At 35.9% G+C, this 13,942-nt stretch overlaps 1 protein-coding gene across 1 annotated transcript in view; it reads left to right on the top strand.

Moving 5' to 3' along the window:
* The first annotated feature begins 838 nt into the window (after positions 1-838).
* The window catches only part of CLUAP1 (clusterin associated protein 1), a 52,209-nt gene continuing 39,105 nt past the window's right edge, over positions 839-13,942 (top strand). The window contains exons 1-6 of the mRNA XM_074196873.1: positions 839-1,013; positions 5,671-5,782; positions 6,492-6,576; positions 7,850-8,029; positions 9,375-9,470; positions 13,739-13,822. Of these exons, the coding sequence (XP_074052974.1) occupies positions 992-1,013; positions 5,671-5,782; positions 6,492-6,576; positions 7,850-8,029; positions 9,375-9,470; positions 13,739-13,822 (579 nt within the window). The 5' untranslated portion in view covers positions 839-991. The remainder of the gene's footprint in view (positions 1,014-5,670; positions 5,783-6,491; positions 6,577-7,849; positions 8,030-9,374; positions 9,471-13,738; positions 13,823-13,942) is intronic.

Here is a 13,942-nt window from a genome sequence, read left to right as displayed (position 1 = left end):
ATTTCATTTTTCCATCTCCTGTTTGACCACATCCATACCTTAGTTTGTAGATCTTACATTGCAGGTTCTTAATACTAGGCTCTTCATAAATGCATTTTAACTGACCCTTATAATGAAGCAGGAGGATTGAGTTTGGTCCTGTTTGCTTCCATTAGGTCCTGTATCTGCTGTAAAGCTATTTCCAAAAGCAAGCAGAGACTGGGGCAGGGACAGGACAGCAGCCACTGAAGAGACTCATTTGTTCCTCCTCCCCTACTCCATTTTCTTCTTCCAGAAGTTTCCATGAACCCATGGAACCTATCCTGGTTAGATTCAGTCCCTTCTCTGAGTTCCCTACAAAACTTGCAGTGTCATGCATTCTGGGACTGTTTCCTTCCTAATGGGAAAACTTCAAATATGTGGAGTGTGTGTACCCATATAAATGAGTATGGTTTTATTTGTGAACATGCGCATATATATGCATATCTACACACATTTATGTTTCTTTTTACATGTTTACTTATCTATTTTTACATTCTTATATACACCTATTACACCTTATACACACATTTATTTATATGTATTTATTATGTTTTATTTATTTATTATATTATGTGAGTGCACATAGAAAATGCAGCATTACTATATCTGTGCGTATACAGTATGTGGGGGAGAGGGCTCTCCCGTCATCCAGCCGCGATCTCCGTTCTAAGTGAACGCCGAGGAAGTGGGGGGGCAGCCGGGTACCATTAAATATATTTAATCTTTCTGTAGAAAAATACATAAAGTGACACGAGCGAGAGCGCCCTCACTCGTCTGCGCAGGCGCACGCCTCCGCGTTCTCCTGCGTTTGGCCCCGGCCGCGAGCCGTCGCGGACTTCCGTTAGTGGTCGCCATAGTGACCCTCTGAGCCAGGCTTCCTCCTTCCCGGCTCAATGGCTAGTCGCTAAAGATTCTGGATCTCGTTATTTCGAGGCCCGACTGAGGGCACCTCCACTATCACCAGTCAGTCATGTCTTTCCGTGACCTAAGGAGTAAGGCTGCCGCCCCCAGTCCCCGCTCTGGGCCCTTGCTCCTTTTCCCGGGCGGAGGGGGGGATGGGGAGGGAGCCGCGGCCTTGGCTGGAGGCCCCCCCCGCTGAGCCCGGGCTTCGGCTCCGGGCGGCAGAGAGGCCGCGATAGCTGCGGGGGGGGGGGGGGGGGGGGGCGGGAGCGGAAGGGGGGCGGGAGCGAGCGGGGGGGGGGGGGGGCGGGAGCGGAAGGGGGCGGCAGCGAGCGGGGGCGGCGGGGCCCAGCGCACCGCAAAGGCTTGTGGGCGTTACACGGTGGGGGCGGGGAGCGGAAGCGGAAGAGAGTTGGAGGTGCTATTGGGCGCGCCGGGGCCCCGCCGAGGTGCCGGGGGTGTGGGAGGGGGCCGGGGAGGGGCAACACCCATGAGCGCGGACGGTGGGCAGAATGCCCAGGAAGGCCTGGCTCGCACCTGGTCCTGCAAGCCAATTAGAAATTACTCCTGGGGCGGCTAGGTGGTGCAGTGGATAGAGCACCGGACCTGGAGTCAGGAGTACCTGGGTTCAAATCCAGCCTCAGACACTGTGGCCTTGGGCAAGCCGCTTAACCCCATTTGCCTTGCAAAAACCTAAAAAATAAAAAAAATAATACCCCTAAAGGCTGTATTGATTAGGCCTGAAGAGTTGGCAATCCTTGCGAGTGAGAAGAGGGTCCGGCTCTGAAATTGTGAAGCTTTGGAAACATTTTAAGACTAATTCAAAACTTCAAGAGAACCGAGACCTCATTAAGTGGACGTTTTCTCTCTCAGTCCCTAAAATCCCGCTGGTGGCCTACGACCCTCTGGTGATGAATGAAGAAGAAATAAAATATAATAAGCTATGTAAAGTAGTTGGACTCATCCGGTTGTTTTTAAGTTGTCTGCTTATTAATGTACCTTTTACAAAACTTCCTCTTTCACTTCTTCCCCATCCTATCGCCTCCCTAATTCCCATCACCACCAACTCTCCTTTTGTAGAAAGTGCCCTGAAGCTTTCTCTTTATTATTACTTGAACATTGCTATCTTCAAATGAATTCCTTTTTTTTTTTTTTTATAATTTTATTTATTTTTATTTTTAGGTTTTTGCAAGGCAAGTGGGGTTAAGTGGCTTGCCCAAGGCCACACAGCTAGGTAATTATTAAGTGTCTGAGGTCAAATTTGAACCCAGGTCCTCCTGATTCCAGGGCCAGTGCTATATCCACTGCGCTACCTAGCCATCCCTCAAATGAATTTCTTAACAATTGTAAAATACTGGATCACTTCTTGCCAGTTCCAACTCAGAAAGTGTTTTATCATCCTACTAGTCGAATTCCATATATTTCTCCAGAAACCCCTCCCCACCTTTTCTCCCTATTTCCCCTTTGTTTTCCCTTTCCTTCTTCTGTGAAAGGTACGATTTGTCTATGCTCAGTTGCTTTTTTAGCTGTGTGATTTACACAGCCTAGATATGAGGCACTCCTCCTCAGTCCAAGAATCACTTTTAGAGAATGTGATTTCCTAAGTTTAGAATAAGTTCTATTATTTTCTTTTCAATCTATGGCTCAGGTATTTGCCCTTCATCTTGTGGTTCACCAATGGAAATCAGGCTGAGCTATTCCCCCAACATGAGTCTCTTTTTTGGTAGACTGGTGGCTCCCAACTTTTTTTTAATCCTGCTCTCCCTGTCCCCACCTTCAAACACCCACAAGCAGTTTGCTTGGATCAGCCAGAACTTACTTTCCACAAATTTAGCCTTTGAGGACTCAGGAACATCCCCATATCATAAGAGGATTTTAGTGGAGGAGGATGATGGTAATCATAATAAAAGCTGGATGAAGCCTTTTAGATTTTATATGCCATCCAATTACTTTACAGAGGAAGAAACTGCGATTTAAAGAGGAAGTTGCCTTGACTAAAATTACAGAAAGTAGCACAGCTAGGTCTGCAAGTTTAGGATAGGGTTTGCTTCACTGTGGGCACAATAACTCCTGACTGATATGACTTCAGGAACACTAGTAAAGCGTCTTCACTAAATATCCCACACATGGGGACCATAAGGAATCTTTTCCTCAGAATTAAATTTTATTGGGTTAAGCAATAGGCTTTCCCTTCATTAAATTAAAAAAGAATGTTTAATACTCCTTTTTCATTTTTCAAGCATTTTTTGTATTTCCCATCTCGCCTTCCCCACAGAAAATAAAATACAAAACCCTTATAATAAAGTTTGGCAAAACAAATTACCCATATTGTCCATATCAAAAATAAGTGTGTCTCATTCTGCATATATTGGAGAGTGCTTCAAGAGTTGGATAGTCATTTTTAAGCATCCACCCTATGGAGTCTTGGTTGATTGCTGCATTGAATACAGTTCTTAAGTCTCTCAAAATTGTTCATTTAAAAAAAATATTTTTTCTTCCTTTTCTGAGATAGTAAATGTTTTGATATAGGTTATATACATGTACAATCATGCAAAAAACATTTCTATGTTAGTCATGTTGTGATAGAAGACCTAGACAAAAAAAGGTAAAAATTAGTATCCTTTGATCTGCATTGAGATTCTAGTTCTTCCCCTGAATGTGAATAGCATTTTTCATCCCCATTCGTCAATCACTGTATTGCTGGGAATAACTAAGTCATTCACAGCTGATTATCTTAAAATATTACTTTACTGTGTAAAATGGTCTGCTCTGCTTCTGCCCACTTCACTCTGCATCAGTTCATGTAAATCTAGGTTATTCTAAAATAATCCTGTTTGTCATTTATTATAGTACAATAGTATTCCACCATAATTATGTATTACAACTTGTTCAGCCATTCCCCAATTAATGGATTTCCCCTCAATTTCCACAGAATCGTTTATTTTTATGATATTGACCTTACAATATAAATTGTTCTCTTGATTCTCCTCATTTCATGCTGTTTCAGGTCATACAAGTTTTCCCAGGTTGTTCTGAAACTATTTCTTCATTTCTTGTGGCACAGTCTATTACCATATACCATAATTTGTTCAGCCAGTTGATAGACACCCCCTCATTTTCCAGTTCTTTGCCTCCATAAAATAAAATCTGATAAAAACAGTCTTTATGTATAGGGCCTTCTCCTCATTCTTTGATCTTTGGAGTATAGGTTTAGTAATGGTATCACTGGGTCAAAGGATATGAATAGTTTAATAACTTTTTCAAGATAATTACAGATTACTTATTAGAATGACTGCATTCACAACTCCAACAAGAGGACTATTTTTTCTGCTTTCTCACAATCCTTTGTTAACTTTGCCAATCTTATGTGTGGAAAAGAATTGTTTTAGAGTACATTTTTTTAGTTTATTAGTAATTTGGAATACTTTTTTCCCCCTGTATAGTTAGCTTGGATGGCTTCCCTTGAGAATTTAATTTTTATGTCCTTAGACCATTTTCCTATACTCATTTTAAAAATGTAAATGTACCTGGAAAAGATCATCAGTCCACATTGTCTATTCTGCATTCCTTCCTCCAAACTTTCTTAGGGTTAGTGGGCCCAGAAGCTAAAGACTACAAGGTGGGACAGAAGATCAACCTTTCAACAATTTTACTTGAGACCAACTTTGTTTTATAGTTTTAGAAGGGGAAAAGGTAAAGATATGTGGGGAGAGAGTTGTAGAAAGATTACCAGATATTGCCATGCATTTGTGGGACATTGTGATGTGACTAGAGGATTGGTTTTGAATATGTGAAAACATTGATTTGATTCCTGACTTAAGCTTAACTGTGTTAACCAATTTTGGAAATTTATTTGACCCTTCTGAATACCTTATTTTATACATGAGAAAGAAACCCCAAAAGTTTCCTTATCTATAAAAAATGAGTATAACAGTTCCTGCCCTGACTACAAGTGTTTGTAGAAGAAAAAACATTTGGAGTAGAAGATTGTAGGTTGAAATTCCACCTCTGAGACCTCTGTTAGCAATAAGACTATAGATAAATCATATAGCACTTTACCTGAAAGGGTTTTATGCAAAGCACTGTGAATGTAAAGTACTATCTATATCAACTTATTATTGAAATGGTAGGATGTTTTGGAAATTATTCAGTGTTATACAGTATCATTTAAAATGCATTTAATATAAGAATTCTGACATGAAAATGGTAAGCAAAATCATAGTTAAATTAGTAGGCATTTGTAATAGTATGGGAACAAAAGTTATAATTTTTGGTAGTTATCTGTTCCTTCCTCAGGTAATTTTATGTCACACCTAATTCCAAAATGTTTGGATTAATAATAATTTCTGATTGATAACAAAAATTCTAATTAACAATAATAATAATAATAATAATAATAATAATAATAATAAATCTCAATATTGTCCTGAGAGTTCAACTAATCCCCTCTGTTTACTAAAATTGAATTAAAGAGAAAGGACAATCAATTGACCATTGATAATAATAAAAGGGGACAGTGAATATGGCAGTAAATGAAATTCATAATTAATTCTCCAAGCCTTATTTTAATAATATTTTAAACAGTTGTCAGAGTAGTTGTTCTGAGTTTTATCTCCTCTTTCTTTCCAACTTGGAGTCTTAATAAGCACAGCACTGAAATAACCAAAAGATTCAAAGCATTTTAGAATCCTAGATTACATAAACACCTGAATATATAGAACTGATTACATCATATTTTTTGCTGAATAGATTTTACAGAAATGATGAGGGCCCTGGGATATCCGAGACACATCTCTATGGAGAACTTTCGCACACCAAACTTTGGACTTGTATCTGAAGTGCTTCTCTGGCTTGTAAAGAGGTTAGTACTTTGTTAATGGTTGAACTTGATTGCTAGAATTTATTAATGAGTTCTGTGGAAATGGTTGCTTTCACAGATACTGTTGTGGGACATATAGTTTAATGAAAGAGTTTAGTGGGATTATTAGTTAAAAATTAACAGTTTATTATGCAGGATATAAGAGGAGAGTACATTGACCCACAAGAAGATATTTCTTAGTCAGCTGTAGGTGTGTGTATCTATATCCAAAGAATATACTTTACAGAAGTCTTATCTTGAAGCTCTAAGTATTCTATGTACTGTATAGTAATAACTGGATATATCTTTGTGTGAAACATCTGTTAAGATACATAAAGAAGACTGAGAAAGTTAATGCCAACAGATTCTGTCATTGATTTTCTAAATATAATATCAATTCCTAGTTTGGTTTATCTCTAGATTAAGAATTGACTACTAATTGACATTTGAGGAATTTAAAATATAAATTTGAAGTAAAGTGCTTTGCACACTTGAGCTAAACCTTTTATTTCTGAATTTATTTTATTTCTTGGTCTATTCAAATGGGTCATGATGAAGCCTTGGTATTAAATACATTCTGTAACTTTGCTCATTCTACTAGGAATGGGGAGCTATGGGCATTGTCCATTTGTTTGCTTTACAGTTGTGTCAACTTTGCATGTTCCACTCAGTATGCTTTCTACTTGTTTGATCTAGTTTTTCCTGTCACTAGGTATGAGCCTCAGACTGACATTCCTTCTGATGTTGAAACAGAGCAAGATCGAGTTTTCTTCATTAAGGCAATTGCACAATTCATGGTTAGTTCAAAGTTTTCATAGAAAGAATCAAGGAAATTAGGAGTGGAAGACTCCTAACTAAAGCTGATTTCAGTTTCCTTTGTACAATGTTTTAAAATATTTTTTAAAAATTAATATTTTTTGTTTGTATATCACCTGCATCTATCTCCCCTTGTATTTATTCTTTCTAACCTTGAAGAGAATCATGTCATTTATAACAAAGAATTAAAAAGAGGAAGAAGAAAAAATAAATTCAGCAAAACCAATCAAGACCTTAAAAAAGTCTGACATTTGCAGTGTTTTATACCTGTGGACTCCAAGGAGAGCAACTTGTTTTATCTCTTCCTTAGCAACAAGATTGTTTGCTGCATAATTTTGCAGTATTCAGTTTTGTTTTGTCTCTTCTTCGTATTTACATTGTTATATTAAATTTGTTTATTGTTTTCCTGGCCTTGTAAGCCTTGTAAGTCTTTGTATATTTCTCTGTATTCATCATGCTCATTGTTTCTTATGACCCAATATTTCACTATATTTATGTACTACAATTTGTTTGATCATTATTAATAATGTATTGGTAAATGTTCAACAACTGACTCTCTGAAAAAAATACTTTTACATTTAATCTGCACTATTAACATTTTCTCCATCACTTTAAGTCTGATGTACAAAAAATAAATCAAGCTCTGATTCATAGCATTTGTCACATTGTAAATGTTCACTATGAAAACTTAATGATTGACACTCTGAGCCAGCTCAAGCTTCCCCCTTGCTATGCCCCAACATATAGGTTTCTGTTTTGTTTACAATTCTTTGCTACCACAAAAAAGAGCTGCTGTTAATATGTTTGTGTATATAGATCCTTTTTTTTTGTTGTTATTGACCTCCTTGGGGGTATCTAACCTAACACTGAAATATCTAGATCAAAGAGTATAGACCTTTTTAGTCAATTTATTTGCATAATTTCAAATTGCTTTCCAGAATGGTTATACCATTTCACAACTTCACAACTTAGGGTGCCTGTTTTTCCACAATCCTTCCAGCACTGACTTATCTTTTGACATTGTTTAATTTTTATGATGTGAAACCTCAGAGTTGTTTAGATTTACTGTAGTATTTTTTTATTCCTAGTCTATTTTGTTTTACTTCATATGTTTGTTAATATAGTATTATAGTTAGTATAATGTTAATCTGCTCTTGAAAGTTTTCCTTTTAACCTAAACATTTTCCAAGTTGTTCACATAGGATTTTTAGGGACATTGTCTGGAAAGTTCCTGATTTTTTTTTTTTTAAATAGGCCACCAAAGCTCATATAAAACTTAACACTAAGAAACTGTATCAAGCAGATGGTTATGCAGTAAAGGAACTATTAAAAATTACATCAGTTCTTTATAATGCAATGAAGACAAAAAGAATGGAAGGCTCTTCAATAGGAGAGGAAGATATTAGCAAATTCAAGTTTGATCTTGGCTCAAAGGTAAGACATAATATATTCTTGTAGGTATATAATAAGATTATTTCATTCACTCATTCATTCAAGCATCTGCAGTGCTCAGTGGAAAAAGTGTTTGATTTGGAGTCAGAAAACTTAGGTTTGAATTTAATATTAAGGATAATGTCTAGAAAACATTTTATAAGTTTAAAGTATTATATGAATTTCGGCTATCATTCCTTTTGAAATTACCTGCTCTGTTAATACTTACCTAGCTGTGTGGCCTTGGGCAAGCCACTTAACCCCATTTGCCTTGCAAAAACCTAAACAAGAAATTACCTGCTCTGAGCCTCTATTGTCTCATTTATAAAATAAGAATAATGATTGCTTTAGCCATCTTATAAACACTGAAGTTTAAAGGCAGAAGGATGATGGAGCAGATAGTTTGGGAAGATAATGGAGATAAAACTTAGAGATCAATCAAGATGGAGATCAATCTTAGAAATTAATTTCTCTGGAACAAATTTCTAGCAGTGAACACTTTGACATTAGTAGAAAGGATACTTATTTTGAGAAAGGAGACCTGAATATGAGTTTCACATCTGTCACTTAACTGTTACTGTAGAGAGAGATCTTTTCACTACTCAGAGCCTCAGTTACCTTAGGTAGAAAATGTAGATAATAAATGCCCTCTCTGTTTTAATGTTTTTTGCAGGCAAGTGCCTTGTCAGCTAAAATTTTATCTAAATATGAGCTTGGATTCTTAATTGCATTCCTGAGAATTATGTTTACCTGGGATGAACTAACTCCAAGGATATTCTTTTATTTCTCCTCTTCTAGTCACTAGTCTTCTCTTGTCCTACTAATTGCCTTTTCTATCAAGCATAGAAATAGGCCAAGTAACTCCTTGAAAGAAGCTGCTTCTCTAAATCCTACGTCTGAATCCTCCAAACCTAGCCTAGATTCCCTCACCTTTCCAGCAACTTCCAGCTATTGTCTGTGTGAAGTAGAGTGGAAATTTGGGAATAGACATTCAAAGAGCAGAAAAGGACAGACCTTTGTAATTAGCCTTTCTTTGGTTCCACAAAACATTTTCTCTAGAAGAGCCTGGGGGAAGGAGAAGTGATTCAGGTTCAGAACAAGAAAGAGGATCTCTTTTCATATCCCTGATGTTTACTCATTTATTGAAAGGGCTAGACAGATAGGGATACAGCATTCCTATTACTTTTGATCCAGATACCAGGGTATGGACAACTGGGGGACACTAAAGATTTTGCTGACAGAAAGCCCAGGTTACTGTTAACATCCAAATTATATGTATTTTTAATTTTCGGATCGCCCATCTAATGTAGGCTATCACTGAATTTTCTGCTTTTTAAAAAAATTCCAGATTGCAGATTTGAAAGCAGCTAGGCAACTTGCTTCTGAAATTACATCAAAAGGAGCATCTCTCTATGATTTACTTGGCAAAGAAGTAGAGTTACGGGTAAGTAGTGTTCAAAGAAGATAATTTTGTTGCTTAGGTTATTTCTGTAATAGATAAGACATTAAGTTCATGAAGGAAAACCTAAATTGAAAATCATGTCAAAATACTGTAGATCTTTTACTATCAGTTACTATCAGTTGTAAAAGGATTAAAAAAAATGATTCCTGTGCTGTTTTTATGTTCAGTTAAATTCAACAAACTGAAAAAAATCTATTCACTCTTACAAATTTCTCCCCCCAGGCAAGGATAGCTACAAATCTGTTTGGCATAACTTTTTTCTTTTTTCTTATTATGAAGTTGAGAAATATCAACATAATGAAAATTAAATTGGTAGTTCTAATATTGACCTGCTTTTGAAATTCCTTCTGTTCTCTTCTGTGTATTTTCAGAGTTTCAATTATATTTTTCTTTGTTTCCTTCTTTTTTAATTTCTATTACTATTTCCTCCATTCCTCTTGGTAGTGCTCCCCTTTTCTCTAATCCTCCCCCAAATAAATGCCCTCCTTTGTGACAGAATTTAAACTAAATAAAACTATATTGGCCATGTCTGAAAATGTATGAGTGGGAAGTAGGCTTTATTATTAGACTTAAGTTGTGTCTCATTTAAGTTTCTCTGAATTTCTTTTTTGTCCTACTTATAGCACCATACTATTCCATTCCATTCATGCAACTGATTTGTTCAGCCATTCCCCAGGTGATAGACATCATCTTTGTATCCAGTTCTTTGCTACAACAAAAAGTGCTGTTATAAAATATTTTTGTTTCCTCTTTCTTTGATCTCTTTGAGAATATAAGTCCAGTAGTGATATTTCTGGGTCAGGAGAGTATTTAGAGTTTGGTGACTTTGAAGGCATAATTCCAATTGGCTTTCCAGAATAGTTGGACTAATTCACAGTTCCACCCCAGTTGTTATTTTTCTTTTTTTGTTCTATTTGCCAATCTGATGAGTATGAAGTGGAAACTCAAGAGTTTCTTTAATTTGCAATTCTCTTTATTTTTAGTGACTTAGAGGATTTTTTCATATAGTTGTGAATAACTTTTTTCTTTTGAGAATAGCCTGATCATATCCTTTTGTTTTTGTTTGCTTCAATTCCCTTTATAATTTGAATATCATCTCTTTATCAGAAAAATTGGATGCAAAGGTTATTGTTTACCTTTTTAATTCCAACAGCATCAATTTTGTTTATGCAAAACCTTTTCAATATTATGATATCAAAATTGTTTATTTTTTGCTTTGGGGATTTTTCACTATCCCTTGTTTGGTCAAGAGTCTTTTGCCTATTCATAGTTAGGAAAGGAATCTCTTTTCCTGTGTGATCCGTTGGGTGATGACATTGACATCAGGAAAGGAACTAAGGCAGGATTTGGGGTCTAAACTCTGTATCTCTGGTCCTGATGTCATCTTCCTTGTTCTAGTCCTTAATTTTCAATACCTTGCTAACATCTCTTGATGTCCCAGTTGACACTGCTTAGTTAAAACTTAGTTAAAAACAGAACTGATAATCTTTTTGAAGCCCATCTTTCCTCCTCATTTCTCTTTTTCTGTTGCCATCCTCATTGTCCCTTGCCTCTTCCTCACATCCAAGTAGCTGGCTAATTCTTATGATTCAAACTTCAGTTTTCATCCTCTCCTTTTGATATCAGTTGTTCTAATTTAAGTCTATACCCCTCCTCACCTGGATTATCATTAATGATCAGACAAACTCTGGCAAATTTTATTAAGACTTTCTGGTTTTCTACTAATCTTTCCTACAATATTCCCCTTCATAAACTCCACATTTGAGCCAAAAATGGATTACTAGTTGTTCCTCAAATTTTGCACTCCATCTCTTCCTCTGTTCATTCACAGGTATTCCCTTTGCTTAGAATGTATTCTTTCTTCATATCTGGTCTTCAAGGCTCTGCTCAGATGTCCTTTGTTTAGTTCTTGCTATGTAAGCTGTGTACTCACCCCCCTCAAAAGGCCTTGTGTTATACTTACAGAGATACTGTATTTTGTCCAGTAAATTTAAGCTGCTTTCGGGTGGAAGTGTTTCTTTTTTTGTCTTTGTTTTCCCAGTGCCTTGCAATTGTCAAATAATGAAAAGGATTTGTATATTATGTATGTGCCCCTTCAGTGATGCAGATTACAACCTGTCCATGCCTGCCAATGCCTTTTGAATTCTTGTCCATGCCTTCCTTTACATTTGCCAGAAGGAGTCCACCTAATGTGTGGGAGAACTTCTTCACTTTCTTTGGTATTATACAGATACCAGTAGAACACTTATAGGATCTTTTCAGTTATCCCTTGTTTTTATCATGTCATTAGCCCATTTTTTTCTATTTTTAGTTTTAAATTTTCATATTTTATTTTTTCAATGACATATAAAAAACAATTTTTAACATTTTTTGAAAATTTTTTTTATCTTTGTGCTATATAGACCTAGTAGTGACATTACTAGGTTCAAGGATATGCAATTTTGTAGCCCTTTTAGTCCATCTTTTTCATTCATATATTTCTTTGAAAACATCTTTTACTTTAATATTCTTAGAAGTTTTTTAAATCTATATATATTTCATGTTCCTCTCCATTGCCTTCTAAATGATACTCAGTTTTTCATTCTTCAGAGACTGTAGGGTCCCATGGTTTGCATAAATGTAATAACTATTCAAATTTTTATATAAAAAAAGATAGTTCTTCATTTTAGGGAAAAGTTTGAAGTAATTAAAGTATTTCTGCAATTTCCCATTGGAAATCCAACCCACTCTGTCCTCTTGTTTAATTTTGGGCTCAACTAATTGTCCATTTGTAATGTCTGTCAGAGATATATAACTAACAACTCTGTGGGTGTATATCGAACTTCATGTCATAGACTGGGTAGTAAGGGTTCTTTATTCACTTAATTTTTTCCTATGCAAGTGGTTAGGTCAAAGTCTTTTGAGTACCTCTCATCTAGGAGGTTCAGTGTTCTGGGGCTTGATTAAACTAGTATAATGCCATCCACATAAGGAAGCATCTGAAGAACCTCACCATCTTAGAGAATCCTTCTTCAACTTTGAATCCATTTGTATCTCCTCCATTGCCATAGCAAATACTTCTGATGAGCATACTTCTCTTCTCTGGTTTATGCCTTATGTGATATTAGTGATCAGAGGGTCATCAAATAAGATTCTCTCTTACTATCTTTCAAGGAACCTTTAACACTTTTGTTACTTATTTACATGAGAAACATTTTTTTTGGAAGAGAGCCTTTGAGGTAGTGTTTTGCTCTAGTGAATTAAGAATTTTTTTTTTAGGTTTTTTTTTTTTTTTTGCAAAGCAAATGGGATTAAGTGGCTTGCCCAAGGCCACACAGCTAGGTAATTATTAAGTGTCTGAGGCCAGATTTGAACTCAGATACTCCTGACTCCAGGGCCTGTGCTCTATCCACTGCACCACCTAGCTACCCCCAAGAATATTTTTATTATAATTAATAAATAATAAGCACAGCAGAATTTTCAAATTTCCTCCATCTTTCAATCAAATTACCATTGTGTGATCATGAAGATATGGCCTATTTTGAAATGGCCATTTGCAAAAGCTTGCTTATTCTCTTATAAAACCCTTTTCAATGGCATAGTCCAGTGGCATTGTCCATAAAATGTGCTACTCCACACTACCAGGCCATACATTTTACTTAAGTGTGCCATAAATCATATGGAGCCATTACTAGAAGTACATGCTCATGAGTAAATCTCCTGAATTGTCTTTGTGTTCCTTGACTCCTCAAAAAAAATTAGAGAGCTGGTGGTATGTATAGTACATACTTAGTATGCATTTAATAAGTGCTTGTGGAATTGAATAAATGAATGAATGAATAAAACAAGAGGCAGGTATCCAGAAAGGAAATAGTTTTTTTACATACTTTGTATGTAAATATAGATAAACTGGTAACCAATAGGAGATTATTTGGTAAAATTTATTAACTACCCATAGAATAATGTATCACAGTATTACTTAAAGGCAAATATGTGTTTAGCTGGGTGCTACATAGGTAGATAGCATTTGTTCAATGAATTCTAGTCAAGAAAATCAAATATATTGATTCCTGAAGGCTTACTCAAGTTTGAATAAATTTCTCCTTGGCCAGGAGTATATGTCAAGTTTTTATAAATAAGACAATTCATTCATCTAATTATATATATATGTAAATAATATATGAGATATTAATAATAGATAACTAATTCACACATTTTGTAAGTTATTTTATTGTCTCTTCTGAATTCACATATAAATTTTTTGATCATAGGAATTGAGAACAGAAGCAATCGCCAGGCCACTAGAGATAAATGAGACTGAAAAAGTGATGAGGATTGCAGTCAAAGATATTTTGGTAAGGTTGTTTGCTATCAATTAACCTTTATCATACCCAAATACCATGGCAGTTGTCACCTTACTTACACAAAACTTTATACCTCTATCTATACAATAGCCTTGACAGTACATGTTAATG

Source organism: Macrotis lagotis, chromosome 8 (assembly GCF_037893015.1).
Source record: "Macrotis lagotis isolate mMagLag1 chromosome 8, bilby.v1.9.chrom.fasta, whole genome shotgun sequence".
Classification (NCBI taxonomy): domain Eukaryota; kingdom Metazoa; phylum Chordata; class Mammalia; order Peramelemorphia; family Peramelidae; genus Macrotis; species Macrotis lagotis.
This window is presented reverse-complemented; position numbering and strand designations above follow the sequence as displayed.